Consider the following 23870-nt stretch of genomic DNA (forward strand, 5'->3'; position numbering starts at 1 on the left):
TAAAAAAACAAAAAAAGTACCTCTAAACGTGGATTGACCAACAAATAACTAAAGAAAATACCTAATAGATGTTATTTCTCTCTTAACCCTTTGAAACCTGGATCACTGTCAGTTTTCTTGTGCTGGACTCAGATGCTCCTCACACGCATTTAAACCTTTAAAACCTGAGCAGTTTGGTCTGATCTTGTTTGAAAAAATAAACAAAAAACAGTAAGATGTGAAAAGAAAACAAGAATCATTAGAATTTTTTAAGGAAAAATGTCCAGAAACATATTATATTGCAATACCTTCAAAATGTTACAGAAAATATTTTATTTTATTTTAAAAGGTTTTTTAATTTTTAATTGCTTTTTTAAAATTTATTTATATTTTTACTTTTCTTTTATTGGTAATTTTCAGTTATTTTTTTCACAATTTTTCCTTTTGCAAAATCTTAGATTATTTCTTAACTCTGTATGTTGCTTTATTCCAATGTTTTTGAAAGAAATCAAGTCAATTTGCTCAGGTTTCAAAAGGGTTAATTATTACTGTGGAAATGTCTCTGTGGTGATAACCGGAGTTTACCCTCCTCATTAAATCTGACCTCACTGTGAGAATAATGTTAGATTACCAGCCGACTCCACATGAAGTGTCAAAATAATGACAGTTAAATCAGAGAAAACACTAATTATTCCGACTGATTTCTCATCACGTCGTCTCCTCGGAGTCCCGGCACGGAGGTCAGGGTTCACTCAGATCTGGGTCCAGTTTTTAAATAGTTTCGGGCTGCAGACAGCGGCAGCTTTAAAGCAGCAGTAAGAAACAAAACAAAAGAAAACCTGATTCTGATCCCTGTTTTTGGCAGAGGACAAAAGGGCCGAGTGGAGATCAGGTTACGGCCATGTGACGCTGAGGAATCTCAGTCCTGCACTCCGTCCGATTAAACATTACACTCTGCACACATCCCATAATACTCCACAGTCATTATACAGACATCAGCTGAATTAAACACCCTGGCAGCCACGATGGATGAAAAATAAGTCCGGCAGAAACCAGATTGTAGTACTTTATGAATGCAATATGATATTAATATTCACTGGAAATCTCCACAGAGTCCCCACAGGATTATCACTGGGGATAAAATAAAATACACCCACATGAGTAACATAACAATACTTAAACTCACACTTAAATCTATGCAGTGTATTGAGTATTTTGTATAAATATACAGTATTAATAAAGGTAAACATTAAATGAAGTTGAGTAAAACCAAATTACCATGAGCTGTGTGTTTGACAGTGAAGTAAAGTGTATAAAAGTACAATTAAAGTGTCTTTCGGTTACTTTAAACTCAATATTAAGATATTTTAAGTGTTTAAATGACACAATATAATATAGAAAGTAGAATAAATCAGAAATGAAGCACATTTTAAAGTTTGTAAAACACAAAATCTGAGTATTCAGCTGATTGTTTTCTCCCAAACGTGTCCACTTTGAACGTTTACTTGTCTAAAGATACATTAAATCAAATTTATTTTTTCAGGGAACTTAAGTTAGATTTTTTTTAAAAAAAAAAGCATCTATTGTAACAGTCACATCAGAGAAACCTACAAAGATTTTTTTCCCACATTTGTAGTTACTTTGTGTCTCTGTGGGTTTTTGTCACTTTTGCAGTTGATTTGTCACTTTTTAAAAATAGTTTTATGTCTCTTTTTTTATCGTTATTTTGTCTCTCTGAGCTTTCCCCCCTTTTTGTAGTATTTTGTGTCTCTTTGTTTTTAATTACCCTTTTTGTAGTAACTTTATGTATGTTTATGGTTTTTTTTGCCACTTTTTGAAATTGTTTTGTCAGGTTTTTTAGGCCATTTTATAGTTATGTTGTGTGTCTTTGTGTTTCTTTCTTGTTTTAAAGTTCAATATAATCACTCTGAACTCATTAGGCATTTCACATAAGAACACAATAACATTACAACAAGGCTCAGTATAGAGGATAAAATGTCATGAAGTGGGATAAAATCTTCATAAAATCCACACAGGAGACTTTTAAAGATAATACAGAGGATAAAAACACAATAAAATAATATAAAGTCACATAAACACACCATGAAAACTTACAAAGATATGTATAAAGTACCAAAAATACACTAAAGGTCCCTAAATCTGATCAAATCTAAAACAAGAACATTATCAGTCAGAATCGGGTTGTATTTAAGTACATTTACATATACAAGGAATTTAACTGAGCGATTTGTTGCCAAACAATTTACAAAGAGGAAAAATAAAAAATAAAAAACAGATAAAAGTAAAAAATAAAATAAAAATTATAAGATAAAATATAGAAGCAATATTAAAAAATATATTACCAAAAAATAGAATATACAGAACACAAAGTACATATGGAGTATACTGTATATAGCCTAGAGTGTATTAGTATTTGGAGTATATATAAATGTGTTGAAATATGATAAAGAAAAATGTGTGATTTATTATTTTTGTAAAGAATGAAAAATAAGATTAAGATGATGAAACATTTGTGTCTCCTCTCTCATGTTTTTAATCCCTGAAGGAGCGGAGTGACCCATCATGTGAGATTATGTGTCCGCGAGGAGGGCGGTGGAGGTGGAGGGAGGTGCAGCGGCGGAGAGGTGGGACGTCCTCCTGGAGAGAGGAGGGAAGGACGAACAAGAAAAAAAAGAAGAAGAAGAAGAAGGAGAGGGAGTGGGGGTGTTTGGGGAGGACAAGAAGCCCGCTGCACCGCAAGAAGTGAGTCCAAACACCGCGCAACATTGACCGCAGGAGCGCTCAAAGTCCCGCCGCCGTCATGCGCCTCCGCTTTTAAAAGCGTCCCGGCTGCTCCTGCTCCTGCTCCTGCTGCTCCTGCTCCTGCTGGAGAGTGCACCTTGCTGATTTATTTTGTGGCAGAGTTTTGTGGCGGACCGGCAAAGCAGAGCAGGCGGAGAGAAGCAGGAGGAGGCGGAGGAGGGGGAGGAGGAGGAGGAGGAGGAGGAGGAGGAGGTGGATACTTCTCCAGGTTTCGGGACTGCGCTGCATTCCTTCCCCGGAGCGCAGCGCTCAGGAGTCGGACCCGGTGCGCTCCGTCTCCCCGCTCCTTTTCCTTCAAAGATTCCTGGATCTTTTCTTGGTGGTTTTCTCGTGCATCGGGACATCAATAATGCACGCAGAGAGCCGCCTGAGCTAGAGACGACAAACACAAACACACCGCGCGTTTCCTCCGCTCTCTGGATTTGGATTTAAAGCCTTTTTTTTGGCTGCGAACATGGGTGCATGGTGGATATTTGTTGGCGCTCTGGCCGGGATCCTCGCCGCCCCCCGAGGGATACATGGTGAGTATTTTTGGTGTCTTTTCTCTAAACCAGTTGTTCGAGGTTGTTATGTAGGTCAAGGGTTATCAGAGACCACCATGCACGCTCACACCACACCACAGACCCCAAATTTAAGTAGATTTCGCTCCATTTTGGCCACTTTATTAGCGCTGAATCACAAATGTGCTCAGAGGAATCCTCAAAGTTGCGGTTTACTGCTGCTATTTGGAGCAGCTTCTATTGATCCAGGCAGCAGCAGTGAATGTAATTCATTCCTCAAGTTGCCCAGGACATCCTGGAGCTTTCTCAAGGACCCCTGGAGGGGTTCAGGACCTGCTGTGAGACCCCCTGAGCAGGTTGTTGTTTCCCAGCAGTGAGAGCACAGACTGAAGTGTCATTCAGCTGCAGGATGCGCAGAGTTTCCCAGAGGAGAAAATCGGTGAATTTAAAGTTTCATATCACACAAAAATGATTTTTTAAAGGATTTCCTGAATGAGTGCTCTCCACCTGGGAGGAAATATTGATCCACGTTTGGAGATTTAGCTGTTTGTGATGCTGAGAAAGCAGCGCCAGTTACCCAAATTAGTCTGATTTGTGCAGAAGACATTTATTAGGTTGTTTGCAGGAGAAAAGACGTGCTAAAATGGACTGCATTTGTTTCAAAAAGTGCATCTTTTATGGTTACTTGTTCCCTAAACAATATTTCAGTGACTATATTTTAAGATGAAGCTAAGACACTAAAATCCAGCCTTTGCACTGCTGTTGAGACAATCGTTGCATGTGTACGAGATGCTTTATTTAGCCTGTGCTCATACTGGCATCTTTTGATCAGCAAATCCGTTCTCACTGAGATGGACGTAAAAACAAACTTTAAGCTTTTGGAAAACTTGAATCATTTCACTACAATCAGCCATAAATTCTTCCTTTCTCAGCCTCACGTTCAGGACTCTCTTATCTTAAACTCTAATTTAACAGTTTTTGAATGAGCGCCTCCATGTGAGAGGATTTTGCTTCTGTTGGATGTCATTAAGCAAATATTTAACTGTTTCTGATGATGAGAAAACAGCACTCATACTCATATTAGTAAGATTTACACAGAAAGCATTAATAGTTAATTTTCTGGTGACAAGACATGCTAAAATTGGGCTTGACAGTGAGAGTTTCTCCGGTATTATTATAATTATTATTATTATTATTATTATTATTATTATTATTATTATTATTATTATTATTATAGGGGTTACCAGCGTTTATTCTAATACCGGAAGCGCTGCCTATAACACGGAGCGATAGATACAGCAGGATTAGACCAATCACAGTGCAGTTTGCGCCAGATGACGTATAGATTACGTAAGCGGATACAAAGCGTCGGCTCGTCTTCCGATTGGTGGACAAGACCGAAACAAACCGCTGACCTCTCCAAAGGAACCATGGGAAACCAATATGGCGTTTAGCATCGACGCAAATGTATTTTTATCATCGAAATATTGATAAAATATGGACGGAAGACAGCCAGTATCGGATCTATCATAATGGATTTATTGAACACCGAACTCCAGGGCGGGATACCGGCGCCTCTGAAAGAGCCCCGATGTCCCGGAAACGTCCGTCTGAGCGGCACAGCCCGCAGCTTTCACCGCCGAAAAAAGTAAGACGATCTAAGACGATATAGAAAAAACTATAATTGGTAAATATAGTCTATTATCGATGTTTAGGATTTTTGAATCGATTCTTAATTGTTAAAAACGAGAATCGAGATTCTTATGTGAATCGATTTTTTCCGCCACCCCTACTTTCTGATGCTGCGAAGCTGCGTCAGTTATACAAACTAGTCCGATTTGAGCAGAAAGCATTGATTAGGTGGTTTGCAGGAGAAAAGACCTGCTAAAATTTGTTTTTCAAAGTGCAAGTTTTTAGGGTTCGTCTTCTCCAAACAGCGTTTCAGAGACTGTAATCCAAGCTGGAGTCAGGGCACCAAAGTCCAGCCTTTGCACTGCTGCTGAAACAAAAGTTACATCATGTAACTTAAATGTGTTAAAAACCTTACTTAGCCCAAATTTAACAAGATGTCCTTACATCTCGTGATCTGCAAATCAGCTCTTAATGAGTCTGTGGAAGAGCACCCTCAACCTGAGAGAATATTTGCATCTTTTCTTCACCATGAAGTTCAGATTTAACTCTTTCTGATGGTGAGGAAGCAGCACTTTTACTCAGATTACTCAGGTTTGTGCAGAAAGCGTTGATCAGATGATTTGCATCCGAGAAGACATGTAAGAACCGGGCTAAATTTGGTTAAAAAGTGAAAGTTTTTCTGGTTAAACAGCATTTCAGTGACTATATTTCAAACTGGAGTTCAGATGTTGATATCCAGCCATTGAAATGCTGTTAAAACAACAGCTGCATGGGATGTGTTAAAAACACTTTTAGCCCAAATTATAAAGGACGTCTTCACATCTCATGATCTGCAAATCAGTCCATGGTGAGACAGAAGTGAAGACAAACTTTGAGATTTAAGAAAACTTGAATCATTTCGCAACAATCAGCCATGAATGCTGCCTTCCTCAGCCTCACAGCGAGGACTTACATCACAAATAATAACTTAACAGGGTTTTTTTAATGAGCGACCTCCACGTGAGAGGAAGTGAACTAAAACCTTAAAATCAGTTTTAGATTTAAGAAAACTTGAATCAGTCAGCCATAAATGCTGCCTCTCTCAGCCTCAAAACCAGGACTCTTTGTCCTCTAAATTTGGTTAAAAAAATGAACGTTTTTAGGGTTACTTGTTCCCTAAACAGCATTTGAGTGACTATATTTCAAGCTGGAGTCAGGATGCTTGAGTTTTTACTTAATTCTGGTAACTTTTTGTCAATTTTTTAAAAAGGTGTTTTTCACCCTATTCCAATGTTTTTGAAATATTTGCTCAAATTTCAAATATTCCCTTTTTAAAAAAAACTTAATTTCAGGTAATTTTCTTTTTTTCTTTGTTTTTTCTTGTGACTTTTTACTCATTTCTGGTAATTTTTCTGCCATTTCTTGTAAAGGTGCTCGTCGCCGTCCTTCGTTTTTGAAATAAATTAAGTTCGGACTTCAAAAGGTTGAAACTTTTTTGATGGTTATATTTAAACTTGAAGTTGAAAAATGCTTTACATCGACACACAGTCATTTAAATGCTGCTCTGGCAGCAGTTTTATGTCCCTTTAGACATTTATATCACCTCAGTTAAGCCGAAAGTATCATCTGTAGACCTTCAAATCCCCAAATCAATACCTCATGGGATGGAAGGGCAGTCGAACTTCACAGCCAGTTTGAGGGAGTCTAAATTAAAGATGAGCCATGCTGGAATATTTTAAGTTACATCAAAAATACACTATTCAAGCTGTCAATATCTACCGAAAATAATCTCTAATCAACTCCCTGGATGATTCTGCACATGCTCACAGCCACATCCAGCAGTAAAGGCATCTGAAAAGCAGAGAAACGCTCGCAGTAACCTTGTTGTCTGAGTTGACCTGTTGTGAGTTTACACTTTCTTTAAATATCCCGACACGTCTTTGAAAAGTGATCCCGCTCGTGGCCTCTGCGCCATTTAAATATTCATAACTCTGCATTAATCTGTAAAAGTCTGCCCATGCACAGCTTACAGTATTCCCACAATGCAGAGGACTCGTCAGGAGCAGAATCTAAAGCAGCCGTTACCGAACTGACCCACTCAAGGCTTCACTCGGCTCCTCAAATCAAACCCCGGCTTGTTAATATCACAGTCGGGTACCTGCGGGGAAGAGACGGGCCGCGCGTTCAAGTCTGGAGGGTGAATGTTTCTCTGCAGGAACACGACTTTTTACCACAATCATTAGCATCCTCTCTCATCCGTCTCGGCATGCATCCAATCAGCTCGGCAGCTCGCGCTTCATAATAAGATAAAATCCAAACTTTTTTTACAGAGACGCTCCCTCGCCTCCTCCTGATGAATACAGAGTACGTTGGCGATGGCAAGCGGAGCAAAGTAGTTATAAAAGTTGAAATGTTGTTGACGTGAAGCGCTGCTTTACGGATCGGATGCACGCTGAGACTTTCTGTGAAGTTTGGAGTCGAGTTTACCTCACGTTTTCAGATTCCTTTAAAGGTCCAGTGTGTCGGATTTAAAAGGCACAAACAATATTACACAGTGACTATAAATACATTTTAAAAAGGTATGTCTAAGTGTGTGACTGTGAAAGGGTTAAAATAACAATTGAAAAACTGCTTGGATTTTTTTTTTATTTGCATATCCCCAAATCAGTGCGGTGTGAGCTGCAATCTATGGAGTGCCTGGCTGCAGCATCACAAACAGTTAAATATTCATCTGATGTTGTAGAACAGAAACACAACTCTCCTCAGGTGAGGGCGCTCATTCAAAACCTGATAAAATGACAGTTTCTGGATAGAAAAGGACCCGACTGTGAGGCTGAGAAATGCAGCATTTTTGGCTGATTGCAGTGAAATGGTTCCAGTTTGAGCTTTGCCAAAAGTGGAAGTTTTGCTCTGTTTCTCTACAGATGCCAAGAGTTGCTTCATTATCTAGTTTCTCTGCGTAAAAATCTGTGGTAAAATATGTGCCGGCCTACATATCTCTCTTTTTTATGATGTTCTTTGATGCCTTTTTCTTTCAAGGCTCAGAGGAAAAGCCGCACGATGAAACTCAGTTAGAGCTCAATTATCAACAGTCGATGAGCCACTTAAGGCTCGATCACAAGAAAACCATCAAAAGAGTTTGATATCTCCAGATTCTGCTAACTACAAAATCATCTTGTGGAAACTGGCTTTACAATCTAAATCTGATCTCTGGTTTAATTTTCTGCCACATACCAATTTTCCAGTTGTTTCTTTCTTCAAAATATATCACAGCCAAACACGAAAAAGAGTAGAGTTACTCCATAAAAAAAATAAAATGGACAGAGTAACAGTGCCCCTGGTCTCTTTTGGAGAAACTCTGTAGTAGCTTTTCAAAGTATTTGTGTACTCAGTGCAGGTAAAGAGTACTTAATATGACATAGAGTTACATCCAGGTTTTGCCCACTCAGTCACCACAGCAAAAGCTGTAACGTGTTAGTCTTCAAAAAATATGTGTTTTTTTCATTTATATTGCAGAGTATTCCCATGCACCTTGGAAGCAGGTACATGGGAATACTGTATTGTAACATAATTACCTAGTCACGTACAAAAGCTGAAATATAATCCCACTTTTTGAGTGCGTCAGTGCAGGCGACAGCTGTAGCTGTCTGCTTTATTGTCATGAATGCGATATCTCAACAACAGCTTGAGGGAATATCTTCAGATTTGGCACAAACGTCCACTTGGACTCACAGATGAACTGATAGGTTTTGGTGGTGATTGAGTGTCATTGTTTGTATCTCTTGACTGTTTGTATGTTTTTGTGCTTGTTTTGTATTTGCTGTATTCTCATTAACATGATATTGCAAGAACACTGTGAGGAAGTTACCTCAAATTTGACAAAAACATCCACTTGGACTCAACACTGAACTGATACAAATTTGGTGGTTAAAGGTCAAATGTCACTGCAAAACCTATTTTTGGCCAGAATTCATACGCTTATGAGAAAATTTCACACAGAAGTCTTATAGTAAATAATGATGAAGTGATGACATTTTGAATCCAAAAGGTCAGCCTCACTGTGTCATTATTATGTTCTGCAAAAAGTCTTTTTCTGGCCATTATTTCTGTCATAACTCAGAAAAAGAAGTGGAGAAATTTGGTCAGATGCTCAGCTGATGACAGAAATTTTGGATGTCCTTCTTGACAGCGTTTACATGGTTGCAGATGTGTGTGAAGCTTCCACGTTTCAGATTTTGCACTTGTTTTTTTGCAGAAACATCCAAATCTGAAGCATTGTCCTCTGTCATGTCTGCATATGAGCCTGAACAGACGTGTGTGTACAACATATGAAGCAGTAGCTCAAGTTAAAATCTGCAGACTCACTCTTCGATGAAAAGACACACACAGTTAGACCCGCTGAATGCCTCAGAGTCGAACAGAGAGTTAATAATTGTTTAAAGTCTGAACTGTTGATGGTTTTCAGAAACAGTTTTCACAGCTTCCACTTCTGTATGCCGGCCCACAGCTGATTAAACAGCCAGATTATATTTTGCAGCGAACTCTGGAGATAAAGAGAGGACAGCGCGAGGCAGCAGAACACACACACATTCGCTCTCTCTCGTGTGAGAATAGCACTGTAACTGTACTCTTGTGTTGTGGACCATTACGGTAAATGTTTACCTCTCGCTGAACGTTTCCCCCCTGAGGCGTCTCAGATTTCTCCTGTCTGGTTTTGTGCGGCTCAGACCTCATAAGCGTGTCCGTCAGCGTGTCTGTGATTTCTTAACATTTAGCCTTCAAACTGAGCAGAGATAATCATCACCTCTCTGACATTTCAGTCTAAAGGTTGCATATATTTACTGTTTTTTTAAATTTATTTATAGACACATTAACGGAAACTGTTCATAATACTCTGAATCAGAAATATTTGTCAATTTAAGGAGTTGGAAGAGGTGCTGGATTCAGGTGCAGAGGCGCCACAGGTGAAAGTCATATCCAAGAATCAGGTTTCTGTGTCCATATTATGGAATTAAGTCACTTTATCGGGCATTATCATTACCAAGCCTCCCCTGCTTACAGCCAGCTACTGCACCATGATCACAGCACAGCTGAATGCCAGACGAGGGACCAAGTTGGCGATTCATGCAAGGCAAATGATTGACACGTTGTGAAAGATTAGAAGTTTGGATGCTGGATTAGCAGGGTATTTAACCCTTAGGGACTGTTTGGTGCATTTTACAAGCTTTTCATTCTTAATTTTTTAAAAATAATTTTGACTGTGTTCATGCGCATGGCATAATCTTTGGCAAGATTGTGTATTTTTGCTTAATCTTGTAAAACCCAGCTCAGCTTCTACAATAAATTTAAGAAACACTGTGGAAACTCATTCAAACTGCAGGTTTTGACCCCACAGCCATCAAAGCATGAAAACATGCATATTATTTCTGGGTGTCATTCTGGGCTTTTATCTTGGAATTTGTCATTTCACTATTTTCCACCTGATGATGTAGTTTTTACTATATTTAGCTTATGGAGAAAATACTTGCGGTTTCCACCGTCACAATCAATGTTGTTGCTAAATATTGACGTATTCCAGGCTGTGATAATCAAAAAAAATCTACTTTAAATTTTTTTTAAAAAATTACAAATTACAAGTCAAAAGCCCAGAACGACGCCCAGAAATAACACGTCATGTTTTTCTGCTTTGATGGCTGTGAGATCAAAATTTGCAGTTTGAATGGGTTTCAAAGGAGCATTTTTTGCACTAAACAGTATTAATGTAACAATTCAGTTTCCACAGTGTGTTCTAGACTTATTGTAGAATCTGAGCTGGATATTCCAAAATTTAACAAACAGACACAATCTTGTCTAAATTAATACCATATACATGAACTCAGCCAAAATCAAAGAATTGAAAAATGAAAAGTGTGTGAAATGCACCAAACAAACTTAAATTTTTTAACTACATCAAACTTTAACGCTTTCACTGAACATTCGTGATTTATGTGTCAGTGAAATCCAAATTCCTGCAACATTTTAACCTTTCTAAAGCATGACTTTGCTTCAAGACCAGGAGATTTTGAATATTTTTCTTCTTGTGTTATTCCTCCACTGGGATTTAGATTCTGTTTATTCACCGTTTTTCTCTGAATATCGACCGCTCTCAGAGTTTGACTACGCAGCAACACACATGACACCGAGGGTTTACAGGAACACATTTACATAATCCCTGTTTCCTGACGTACCGAAGGTGTGATCATGACTGGACTCTAATGTTTTCTGTCGTTCTCCCCCCTCCCTCTTTTCCCTCTCTCTCTGTCATCCCAGGAGCTTGTACCTACGAGGGAGCGCTGTATGCGGTAGGTGCAGCCGCCCTGTCTTGTCCTATTTCACCTCTCTAGTATCACTGGTTAAGATTTCCTCCCCGTTCGCTCACAGAATTAGGATCTCGAGTCCGTCTGTGAGGCCTAATGGGTATTTGCTCATGTATTATTCACAGGGGACATCACCAGGTTAGCATGACTGACGGCTGAAGCTGTATGTGTGTGTGTGTGTGTGTGTGTGTGTGTGTGTGTGTGCAGAGATAGGTGGTGAAATGCGTGTGTATTATCAGCAGCTGCGTACATCCTCTGTTGTCTGAGATGTACCGAGAAGATGTGTCTCATCTATAATGCATGCCTCATACTGACTTTGTGGATGATAATGACGATGAGAGGGAGCATGATGCAGCTCGGCGGCGGGCCCTGGCTGCTAAAAGAGGAGCCGTCGCCTCCCGCTGCTCCGCCGATTGAAGGTTAGGCTCTTTTTCAAAGTTCGGCAGAAGTTTGTGATGAGCTTTATTCCCGTGGCTCCGTTGGCGAACATTCAGGGCTTTGCTCTGAGTTGTGCTTTTGTTTTATAGTCTTTAAACCCTGCTGCAGGATCCTCACATCCTGGCTTGCGACTTATTTTAATGTTTAAAGTTGGTCGTGTTTGGCTGCAGGCTTTCAACTGATGAGAAGCCGCCTTGTTCCTCTGTGCAGGCTGCAGAGGATCGCCCGGTTGCACTTTAAATATAAGTTTGAGCTGGAAAAAGCGGAGTTTGAGACAGAGATGACTGTCACTATACTTTATAGATGCATTTCTATGAATGCAGAACATGTGCAGAACCAAAGAAAATTAACTTTAACCCCAGTTTTTACAAACTTTTAAAGTTCCCTACTTCACTGCTACATTCATTCTTCATTTATTATCCATAACAGCTTATTCTGTTCAGGGATGGACAGGTCACTATCACAGGGCGGACGCGTAGAGACAATCATTCACGCTCACATTAACACCAACAGGAAATTTAGAAAACCCGGAGAAAGTACAGTTTGCATGACACAGTTTGGCAGTATTGTAATGTTTTATCATCTGTTTTATCATCTGTTGCTGATAAGTTTCAGAGTGCAGCTGCATGAAAAAGCTGTTTGAAAAGTCTCAAATGAAGCTGAATTTCTCTGTGAACACTTTTTTTATTCAGCCAGTTGTTGAGATCAGTTTGTTTTGCCAAAAATGAAGAATAAATAAAAATATCCAAACCTAGTCGCTCAAAAATGTTGATATTGCATGTTTTTGCAAACCACAGATACATTTGCACATTATTCTGGAGCTGGTACATTGAAAGTTTACCTTTCAACAATGCTGCAGGTAATCTGTGGTTATGGTTAGGAGAAAAAAAAACACTTGGATATGGTTAGAAAAGTTTATGTTTTGGCTTTAAACACCAGTTTTGGGGGCACAATCCCAGCTGGAAAAACTGTGACTGGTTGCTTAAAAACAAGATTTGTTACCTAAAATGCTGCAGGAAACACAGTGATTAAAAAATATGCAAGTTTGGGTGCTAAAAACCTGCAGGAAACACAGTGACAGATCCCTAAAACACAATTTTGTCTGTGGTCTGTGGGCTCATAAACAGCCCAGGGTTAGTAAGAAACACCAATGTTTGGTGCCTAAAAGTTGCAGGAAACACAGCAATAGATCCCTTAAAAACATACATGTTTAGGACCTGAAAAGCTGCAAGAAAAACAATGATTTGGGTTTAAAAAACTTCTGGAAAAACAGCCACGGGGGTACTCAAAAACACCTGTTTGGTTCCCATAAAGCAGTGGAAACACACTGATGAGTCCCTAAAAACACTCACATTTGGGAGGTGAAAAACTGCAGTACACAAAGTGAGGGGTCTGTAGAAACACAGATATGAGTCCCCAAAAAACATGCAAGTTTGGGAGCTGAAAAGCCTCAGAAAAACACTAACTGGTGCTAAAAAACAGCCTTGTTTGGGGGCTTAAAATCTGCTGGAAAAAAGCATCATACGTATGTACAAATGTAACATTCGTAGTTTGCAGAAACGAACAATACTAACATTTTCTTTTGGTGACTGGGTTGAAATTTCTGCATCGCAGAAGAGGTGTGATGGTGGGTCGCTTTAAAAGCTTCTATTCCTGAATGAAATATGTATGGCAGATTGGAGTGGAGGGTCTTTGTGATGTTCTGAATGCTGTTTCAGGAGATTTTTCACCCCAAGGAGGGTAAAAGATGAAACGGTTAAAAGACATTCAACGTCAGCACAGGTTGCACTTTGAGGTGCTTCAGATGAAAGATATCTCTCTTTTTATTGGCCGAACCCGAGTGAAAGAATGAAATCTGCTGCTGTGCACTTTAGAAAAACACCACTTGTGTCTTGCAACAACTGGTAATCGCTCTTAAAAAGCCTTAAACACGGTTCTCAGAGGTTCCTGTGCAGAATAATGACGAAGTCCTGCTTCTTTCCTGCTGTGTTATCAGCATAATTACAGCAAAGCTTAAAACAGCGAGCAGTAACATACCTACAGCTACCTGCAGCCCTGTAAATGCACGGACACATCCTGCCTTCCCGCGTTACTAATCCCCCGGCTTTGAAGGGGGGTGATTGTTAGAGCGAAGATGTAAAGACAGAAATGTTTCAGTCAGTGTTTTAGGAGGGAAGGAGGAGCGGAGGAGGTGGTGGTGGAGGAGAAGAGAAAGGAGGAGAAGGGGGGGGGGTTATGGGGAAAAAAGGAGAGGGCAGGGAGACAGGTGGGACGTCCCGGCATGTTTGAACAGAGCCGGGAAAAAGGCCCTTCTGGAGTTCAAAGTGAAGAACTTCCCCCCCAACACCTGGAGTGGTGGGCAGATGGGAACAAATGGAAAAATAAAGAAACTCAGATTAAAGTGCAGCAGCCTCGAGGCCTCTCTATGCGGTAAAAATAACCGTGAGAGCAAAACCGCCTTCTCACACATGATCAGTGTCCTCTTTCTTCTTCCTCCAGACTTTTATTTGTTTTTTATGTGATTAACTTTGGTCTTCAGCTTGATTTATGCTCTGCGAACAAAGGTCATTATCATCATTCTTCACAGCTAAATTAAAAAAAGACATAAAAAGGCACAATTATATATGTGAGATGACATTTAAAAGGCATTTAAAACCACAGGGTCTGGGCATTTTAGGGCAATAAAACAGTGTTTTTCTCTTGCTCTCTAAGGTTTTTCTAACAATTTAAAAGGTTTTTCCAGAAAATAGACATTTGTTTCGCTTTAACTTATTAACATAAAGTAAAGGTTAATACAAATAATGGCTACAGAATAATGACTCATTGAGACTCTAGTCACAGCACAAAGGAAGTGGAGTGAGGATAGCTCTGTAGCTATCAGTCAGTAAAAGTCAAATTATTGTTGTAAAGATGTAAAGATAAGTTAGTCTGACTTGAATCTGAATAAATCAAATTTCTCGAAATTGGACAAACACATCCAGACATCCAGATAATTGGATCGGCAATCGGGCTACTCTGTCATGTAAGCACCTCAGTCGGACTTAAACTGGACTAATTCATTCTCTGACTCACTGGAAACTCAAACAGGAGTGAATGGCAATTGTAAACTTTCCCATTATATTAAAAAGCCAGGTCAGCAGATGTTTGCAGTGGAAAAGAGACTTTACATGTGCTTGAGGTACGTGGTTACAAGTGTTAGTGTTTTCTAATACTAAATTAGCATGTGCAAATGGGTTTTTAGAACAGCTTTACCTGCTAAATATAGGTGATAAATTACATATCCACTGCTAGTGAACACAGCGCTGCAGCAGAAGAGTCTGCCTTTTTGTCAGCTTGTGTGTGTGTGTTGTTTTGTTGGTGTGTCTGTGGGACGTCACGGACAGGCAGGAGAACAGGTAAACTGCACACAGCAGCAGGAACAGAGGTCTGTGAAAACTTTTCACTTTTTTTCTCTTTATATGTCTCATATTTATTCAGTCTCTCTTCCAAACTCAGTGCAGACTAACTTGGAATAATGTTTTAGCGCTGCTTATGAGGAGATGGACAGTAACTAGTGTCAGTGCTTTATTGCATCTCTCCATTTTGTTGTGTTTCCATCGATGCCTATCGGAGCCGGAGGTGATAAAAACCTGTGTCTGCTGCAGAGTCACCCGGGGAGTGTGATGCCGATCGTATGCATTCTGATTGCATTAAAAAGCCAGATGTTAGCGGGTCTTTTTTTGCAATGGGATTGAGGCTTAATTGGCCTTTTGTGTGTATACATGTGCATGACGTAGACTGCCGGCAGCGGATTTAGCAGAATGACACAAATAGAGTGAAAATCAGCGAGCCTTGCTCACTTGACAAGTTCAGGCAGAAAGCTGATTACTGGCGTGCTGCATGTAAATGCAGATTTACAGTAACCAGGTCAGTGCGTTGCATGTACACATGATTACCTGCGTAAATGGGTTACTTTAATGTACACGCAGTCACTGACAAGAAAATTGGACTTACATGGATGGGAGGATGTGGACAGAATAAGTTAAGTTTTGTTATTTGACAGCTGAGATTAGAAAGTTATATTCTAGTTACACAAAATTGAAGCAAACAAGTTTGTAATGGATGTTTGACAGCAGGCAGATGGGAAATTATATCTTCAGCCAATCAGAGTTTCTCATGTGCCAAAAAATCTGATTGTCATCAAATGTTCAGCAATTAACCAGGCCTTGTTTTCCCACAACAGAAGCTGCTTTATTTTTTAATTTTTTAAAATTTTTTTAATCAGTGTGGTTTTTAGGGGAGATTTCTTTGTGTTTTTTGCTGCCAGGGCTAAAATTTTACGTTATTCTGATAAGTTTTTAGAATTTATTGAAACAAAAAAGAGTTGTTTTGGTCTTCAGGTTAGGGTCGACAGATTGTCGACATTAAGGTTTTTTGGGTTGATATTTGGCATTTTGCAGATTGTCTGTATCAGTAATTTATTTTAATGATCGGCTATTACATTACTTAATTAAAAAGTGCAAAGAGAGTGTCAGCACGGGAGGAACTTTTACTTTTTATATATTCATTTTTATTAAAATGTTCACTTGATTTATCAAAATAAAAGTTACTGGGAACTTTATGATGTATATGATGTTGAATGTTTCAGTTTTGTGGTGTTTTTTTTCTATTCCAAATCCTAATTATTGAAAGAAAGATTTAAATTTTTATTGTAAGTGCATTTCGGGTCCAAATATCAGTTATCGGTCTCAGTAACAACTATAATCGGTATCAGCCCTGAAAAAACAATATTGGTCGATCCCTATATAAACCCCTTATTTTTTAAAGAAAGGTTTATTTTCACATGTGGTTTAATGTGTTAGATGGATTCAGAGACAATAAGACAGAGGAGAGAGTCCTCTCAGTCTCCCACAGAGAAGCATCTGGTTCCCACGGCTGCATTGATCAGCTCTTCTTATCAGGTTAAGTTTCTTCTGGCAGGTTGCAGGAGGCCGGGGGAGGCTGTGTTTGGCTGATGTGCCACATCCGCACTCAATCATTCATCAGTCAGCTGTCTCTCAGCGGCCGTAACCCGATCAGTCGGATCAGAGCCGCAGGAGGTCGCGCTCCGAGCCGTATCGTCTGGGTGTAAACAGCAAGTGACGTCACCCTCAGGTCGTCCTAAACATCCCAATCTGGTTAGCTCGAGTCTGCCCGGAGGCTGACATCATGGTCGTGGAGGAAGAAAGCTCTCAGATTCTTTTCTTAGAGCGATGGTTTAACCCTTTGAAACCTGGATTTACATCAGTTTTCTTGTGTTGCATTCAGACGCCGTACACAAGCTATTTGACCCTTTGAAAACTGAGCGAATTGGTTTAAATTCATTTGGAAAAAAGGGAAAAACACAAAAACCAACTTGGTCAAAAAATTTCCCACAAAAAGCAAAATAATTTACTCTGTAAAAATTTGTCTTAAAAAAGAGGGGAGGATCATAAGAAAATAGAGGTATGTTTACAATTATGATAATTGATTGATAATTATAATAATCGTGACAATTGTAAGTAATTGATTTTTTACAAAAAATTAAATAATAATTTAATTTAATTTAATTTTTTTTTAACTTTTTGTGCTTATTTTCAGGCAGTTATCTTGTGACTTTTATATAATTTTTTTGCCAATTTTTGGACTTTGTCTTGTTGAATTTCTTGTCATCTTCCTGGGATCAAACCAGTTTGCTTAGGTTTCAAAGGGTTAAGTGGTCAAATTGCAGCCAGTTTTAGGTAAGGGTCATCTAACTTTTCCCATTTAGTCTCTGACTCATCGAGAACTCGATCAGTATCCCAAAAAGCAGAAAAAGTACAAAATGTGTCTCTAAAATGTCGTGATAGAAAAGTAGACAATGCCAGTAATGCACTTGAGTAAATATTGCTGTATCACGTCCCCATTGTTTTTACCGGATCATTTAACAGTTGGACAGTTTGAAGCTAAAAGGATTGTGGGAAATGTGTTCTACATGCGTCCTGACAGATTTTAAATAACTCCAGACTTATTTCGGCGGTGCAGTGTGCCACCAGGCGCGACACGCTGCTGGAGTGCAGCACAGAGCCCCTCAGTGAAGGACAGCGGGGCTCGGCAACATGCAGCACCATGTCCAAATATATCACCTGCCCCCTCAAGGCTTGAATTCCTGGCATTACAAGTCGCCGTTTCTGTAGGAATCAAAATGTAGGGCACCTCGAGAATAGCACCATCGGGGCGGAGGTCCATGCTTTAACGCCGAGGGTTTTAAAAAGAGGGGCAGAGCTTTGGATTTAACAGAAAATTTAACCTGAACAGAGCTGAAATGTTGCACTGGTGCAACTCCAAACTCCCCTCGAGGACACTGGCTCACATTAACATTGTTGTCGTGCAGTGATACTCAACTTATGGCCCACAGGCTCAATTTGGCCCACGAAAAAGTGCCGGGTGGCCCCCCCAAACCTCTTCTCATCTACAATAATATTAAAGTGATTCACTCTGGGAATTGTTTTCATACTTTTAGTATATGTAACTGTCAGAGTGCATAAAACAGCATCAAAGTAGAGCTTGTTTATCAAAAAAAGAGGATCCCCCACACCCCCGACAGAGGACCTCGCTAAGCACCTAATGTCCTAAAATCCTAAAAATGTCCTAAAATCCGAGAAATGTCCAAAAATCTGAGAAACATGCTAAAAGCCTAGATATGTACTAAAATTCTAGAAACATCCTAAAACTCTTAAAATGTCCTAAAATCTTGGAAATGTGCTAAAATCCTACAAATGTCCTAAAATCCTAGAAACCTGCTAAAATGTTTTAAATGTGCTAAATGTGCTCCCACAAATGTCCTTAAATCACAGAAATGTTCTGAAACCCTAAAAGTGTCTTAAAATCTTTAAAAAAGTCAACAATTTTTATTTATTCATTTTTCATTTACATTTTCACTTGACTTCATCAAAAAAGTAGAAACTTCTTATTTAGAATATCCCAAATTCTAGATATTGGCAGAAAGATTTAAATTTTTACTGTAAATACTAAAGCCTGGCCTGTTTTGGTAATTTTTTCATCATGCATTGTTATGGTGTTTTTGGCTGTTTTTGAAACATAGTATGCTATGGCGTGTCTCGGCACGTTATTTTATGCTGTTTTTAGGTTCTTTTCAGCCGTTTTTGCAACATGTCATATTTTGACATTTTAGCCATACATATCTGTTTCAAATATTGTGTATCGGCCTCATTAACTACTAATAATCGATTTCGGTATCGGCCCTCATATTGGTCGAGTCCTAAATGAAACATGAGGATTCCTCCTATTTCCTGACCATCCCACCGAATTATGCCGCCCTCCAATTTTGGATGTGTAAAAGATACGTTTACTTTACAATACTTATGGCTACATAATAAAAACATTTTCTAAGTGAAATCAAAGTGATAAAGACAATTCTCCAAAGCAGCTTTTGACTCCTCAGTGACTTGACTTTTTAAATCCGACATCAGTGGTCGTCTTATAAATGCGAGCAGCTCTGATCGTCACATTACCTCCTTAAGTCAACCTCCATCTTTAATTTGCAGCACCTGAAATGCGGCGCAGCTTCAGTGCACCGAGGTGATCTCTCAGGAAAATAGTTTTGCAGAACATTTCCAGTCAGAAAAACAATCTCAGCAGCACTTCTGATTGCTGCAGCTGCCCGACACGCTTCACGGCGGGAGTGTGATGACGATGCCTGAAAAAAAAGGAAAAGCTTAAATTAAAGGGAGAGTACAGTGAAACAAAATACAATGATCTATTTTAAAAGAGACCATCTCTGCCGTGCTGTGTGCCGACGGGTAATTTTCCCGGCACCAGTGTTCATATCCATCCACATCGTGCCCGCCGGGGTTCGGCGGTGAAGTATGACATTAAAAGCGCTAATAGGATCTGACTGCTGTTGGACAGAATATGTATAATCGTGGAAACTGGCTTTTTTCAGGGCCCCTCGGTGGATTAACGCTCAGGCTGTAGTGATAATTCCTCTGTGACGACCGGGTCGCCACTGACTGGTGTTCACGCTGCCGTTTCCCTCCGAGGGGCTCCAAACGACCCATGTGATCAGAGGAAATCAGACTTCATGTCCCCCCTGAGGGACGCTGCAAGGCTGCAGGAGGGAGAAATACTGAAAGTGGAACAAAGAATTGAAGCGGGAAGAGACACAAAACAGAAGGGATGACAGTTTGGGACAAAATAAATGTAGGAGGGGGGACGTCTGACAGCAGGAGCCTGACTCACCTATGAGACAAAAGGTCTGTGTCAGCGATTTCAGGTAGAGTCACCAGACTGCAGCCGGCGTTCACTCTCCTGCAAACTAAACTGCATTCAGCACTTCTTACTGGGGGACAACCAATACCAATACTGATTATTAGCAGATAATGAGACCAATAATTGATATTTGGAGCCGATATGCATGTACAATAACAAGGCGACCTCTACAAAACACGAAAACAAAACTTATCTGGAGGAAAATCTGTCCATCTCGTCATTTACTAAGGGATGACTGATGACTGATGATGGTTTTGTTTTTTTCCAGGGCCAATGCCAATACCGATTATTATAGAATAAAATAGAATAGAATAGAATAGTATAGAATAGAATATCTTTATTGTCACTGTACATTTACAACAGAATTGAATGCAATCTTCTCAGTACAAACAAACAAGTAAAACAAGTGTTATATATAAATAAGTAGTAAGAATTAGTTGTGTTAATATTAGTAGTTAATGAGTCCAGTAACCAAGATTTGGAACGGATATGCTTTTACTATAAAAATTAAAATCTTTCTGTCAATCTTAATAATTTGGAATATAACAAACTCCAACATAAAACATTGTTTAAGCGACTTCAGCAAATGTTTAATCAAAAAACTGTGAACAACATATTCAGCGAGTTCCCAGCAACTTTTTAAATAAAGATGGATCCCCTGCAAAGTTAAAGTTCCTCCAACGCCGACACTTTATTTGCACTTTGTTAATTTTCTCTGCGATCACCAATCAGCAAAATGCCAAATATCGGCTCTGATGATCTGTTGACCCCTACTTCTTGCTCATTGTCTCAGAGTAGTTTTGAACAAAAAAAAGATAGTAATGAATTTTGATTTCATGCCATACTGCAACTTATTATTTTTATTGTTCTTTTCTCTTTTTTTCTATTTTCTGTTATTTTTTTTGCCTTTATTTAATAGACAGTTGAAGTGTGAAATACAGTGTCCAACCTGTCCTTGATCCTGTAACATCTCTGCAGTTGAAGGATGATGGGAATTTCAAATTTAACACAAACATAAACTTGGACTCAATGATGAACTGATAACATTTCGGTGGTCAAAGGTCACTGTGACCTTTCATGATATCTCACAAACACCTTTTAGGGATTTTCTTCAAATCTGACACAAAGATTCACTTGGACTCAATGATGAGCTGATTAGAATTTGGTGATCGAAGGTCAAGGTCACCGTGACCTTGCATCCGCCTCATTTTTGTACACAAAATATCTGAAGATGGACTTGAGGGAGTTTCCTTAAATTTGCACAAATGTTCACTTGGACTCAAGAATGAACTGATTAGAGTCTGCTGTTAGAAGGTTAAAGGTCAAAGGTCAAGGTCACTGTGACCCCATAAAAGATGTGTTTGGCCATAACTCAAGAATCTTGGGTTCCCTCCTTGAAACTATGCTGGTTGTATAAATCTTGCTGCCGGGGCTGTGTGTGTTTTCACAGACATGGATGTAAACTGTAACTGCGACTTGACTGATGCACGGAGGCAAACGCCTGAGTTTATCTTCTTCTGTTTGTCAACAAACTTCAGGAAAAGTGCAAAACCAACAGTGTGTTCGTCTGTCTCTTAAAACTGTCTTTGAATCTCGGCTGTAAAACCACTGGTCCCTGTGGAAGACATAAATGTGAAAACTTGGGTGTTTTGGAGCAACCTGTCACTTTTTCAGCGTTTTTTTTTGGATGTTTTGTTGTGACCCAACAACAACAAAACTGTTTGTGATTTAGCGAGTTGTTGCTGTATTTCCAGCTGCTTTGTTGGGCACCAAACATGGGTGTTTTTCAGCAATTTGTCACTTTTTACCGGTAGTTTTCTAGGCATCGAATGCAGGTGTTTTGTAGTAACCTGTCACTCTTTTATCAGCAGCTTTTCGGGCACCACCAGGTGTTTTATAACGACCCATCACAGTATTTCCAGCGTCATTTTAGGCACCAGATTCTGGTATTTTGGGGCAACCTGTTACTTTGTCCCGCGGCTTTTTCGGTTCCAAGCGTGATTGCTTTTGAGACCCCTCTCTCTTTTTGCAGTGACTTTTTAGGCACCAAATTTGTGTGTTTTGTAACAACCTGTCACAAGCGTCAATGATGCCATGAAAAGCATTTTTTTTTAAACCAAGACATGGTTTGTTTACTTCTGGAATTTTGCTGCCAAAATCTGGTATTTTAAGACAAAGCATAATATTTTTCTAACCATAACTGAGTGTTTTTTGTGCCTAAAATGACCAATGTGTCAACTACAGTGTTGTTAAAAGTTTCAAAGTATGTGCGTAATAATAATGTGCAAATGTGACATATCTTTGGCCTGCAGACATTTATTCTGGTAATTGGGTGATTTGTGGCAGCAGGACAGCGTGTGTGTGTGTGTGTGTGTGTGTGTGTGTGTGTGTGTGTGTGTGTGTGTGTGTGTGTGTGTGTGAGAGAGTGACTGAGTCAAAATAAACTGCAGTGTGTGTGTTCTTGGTAATGAAGCAACATGTCAGCCAGTGAAGACTCATTATGAGACTAAGTGTTTTGTGAAGGCTTATTTTGTGTTCTTTTGAGACATATTAGATGGCCAATCATTATTACTGTGTTTTTTACTCTTCTCAGTGATTGCTTGTAGATTTTTTTTGTTTTTTTTTTGCAAAGTTAACACATTAATTACTTTGTGCTGTCTGAAATCTCAGAGTCTGGATGATGAAGGCAGAGCGGGCAGTATTTTAAGCTCATTAGTGATACATATTAGCATAGTGTGGAGTCAGTTTTAATAATGAACCAACAAAATTAGGTATTAAAGTTTGCATTTTTACATCTGCAAAATGCATTTTCTGAAAAGACAGTTCATTGCTGTATATGATTGTTTTATATGTTTTTCTGCACTTTTTCAGCACTGACTTTATGATGCTAGATGACCCAAAACGTTGCATTTTTATTGCATTGTTTCTCTAAGTTTGCTGGCATCGTGCAGGAATTCATGTTCAATTCAATTCTCAATTCAATTCTCTCACCATAACATCCCAGTAACCATGGCGATGGATGTTCAAAACATTATCAGCTTTATTTCTATTGCAGCCACCAAACTAGCCGTCATTATTTCCAATCCAAGACCACGTATGCGCGTTATGGAGCCATGATGGAAAGGCGAGCCCCTTATATGTGGGAACGGCCACGTATGAGGGAGGGAGCTGATAGTCCACGATTTCACAGAGGAATTTTGGATTCCAAACTTCCGTATGATCCGCTCAACTTTCTCAGAGTTATGTGATGCAATAACAGCTCTTGTAGCTCCTGCTGCATCATGGGAGCCAGTTCCTGCTGACAAGCTCATAGACATAGCATCATGTGACCTAGAAAAGACTAAAAAGGGTTTTCAATGCAGTTTTGCAAATTTCATTGGCTTGCGCGAATCACCAGAAATACCACCTCATGCAAGTGCAAAAACTTTTTTGCGATAAATTGGAGTTTTTTTCGAAATAGACGTGCTCCCATTAGGCGTAATTTATATTCGCAGTCTTTAATATGCAAAATGTGAGCGTTAATGGAAATCCACCTTCTGGCATGACAAATAGCATCAGAGAAACATGATTAGTAACATGAATCTGCTTTATTCAGTGATTTTCCCCAGTTTAAGTCAGCTGGTCTGTTTGTTGTGGAGAGGAGGAGATAAACCGGCTCCCGGTAAAAAGCTGAAGGAAATAACACAGAAGGAACTCTGCAGTCCTCACCGTGTGACGCCACTAAATCTCCCTAAATCTTTTGCACTGGACTTTAATTGACTCATTAGTGACCAGATTTAGAGCTGATGATCTTGACTCTTTTTTTGGTATCCGCCTTGTTTTGAAGCCATTTCAACTTTTGACTCAGCTGGAGGTTTGTTTTGGTGCTCAGCATCAACATGACATCAAAAAAACA

General features: G+C 39.4%; 1 protein-coding gene across 1 annotated transcript in view; it reads left to right on the top strand.

Moving 5' to 3' along the window:
• The first annotated feature begins 2656 nt into the window (after nucleotides 1–2656).
• Nucleotides 2657–23870, top strand: part of fras1 (Fraser extracellular matrix complex subunit 1) — a 313566-nt gene continuing 292352 nt past the window's right edge. The window contains exons 1-2 of the mRNA XM_088076327.1: nucleotides 2657–3323; nucleotides 11223–11254. Of these exons, the coding sequence (XP_087932453.1) occupies nucleotides 3257–3323; nucleotides 11223–11254 (99 nt within the window). The 5' untranslated portion in view covers nucleotides 2657–3256. The remainder of the gene's footprint in view (nucleotides 3324–11222; nucleotides 11255–23870) is intronic.

Source organism: Plectropomus leopardus, chromosome 4, assembly GCF_026936395.1.
Source record: "Plectropomus leopardus strain MGB_pleo_1.0 chromosome 4, ASM2693639v1, whole genome shotgun sequence".
In the NCBI taxonomy this organism is placed as follows: domain Eukaryota; kingdom Metazoa; phylum Chordata; class Actinopteri; order Perciformes; family Serranidae; genus Plectropomus; species Plectropomus leopardus.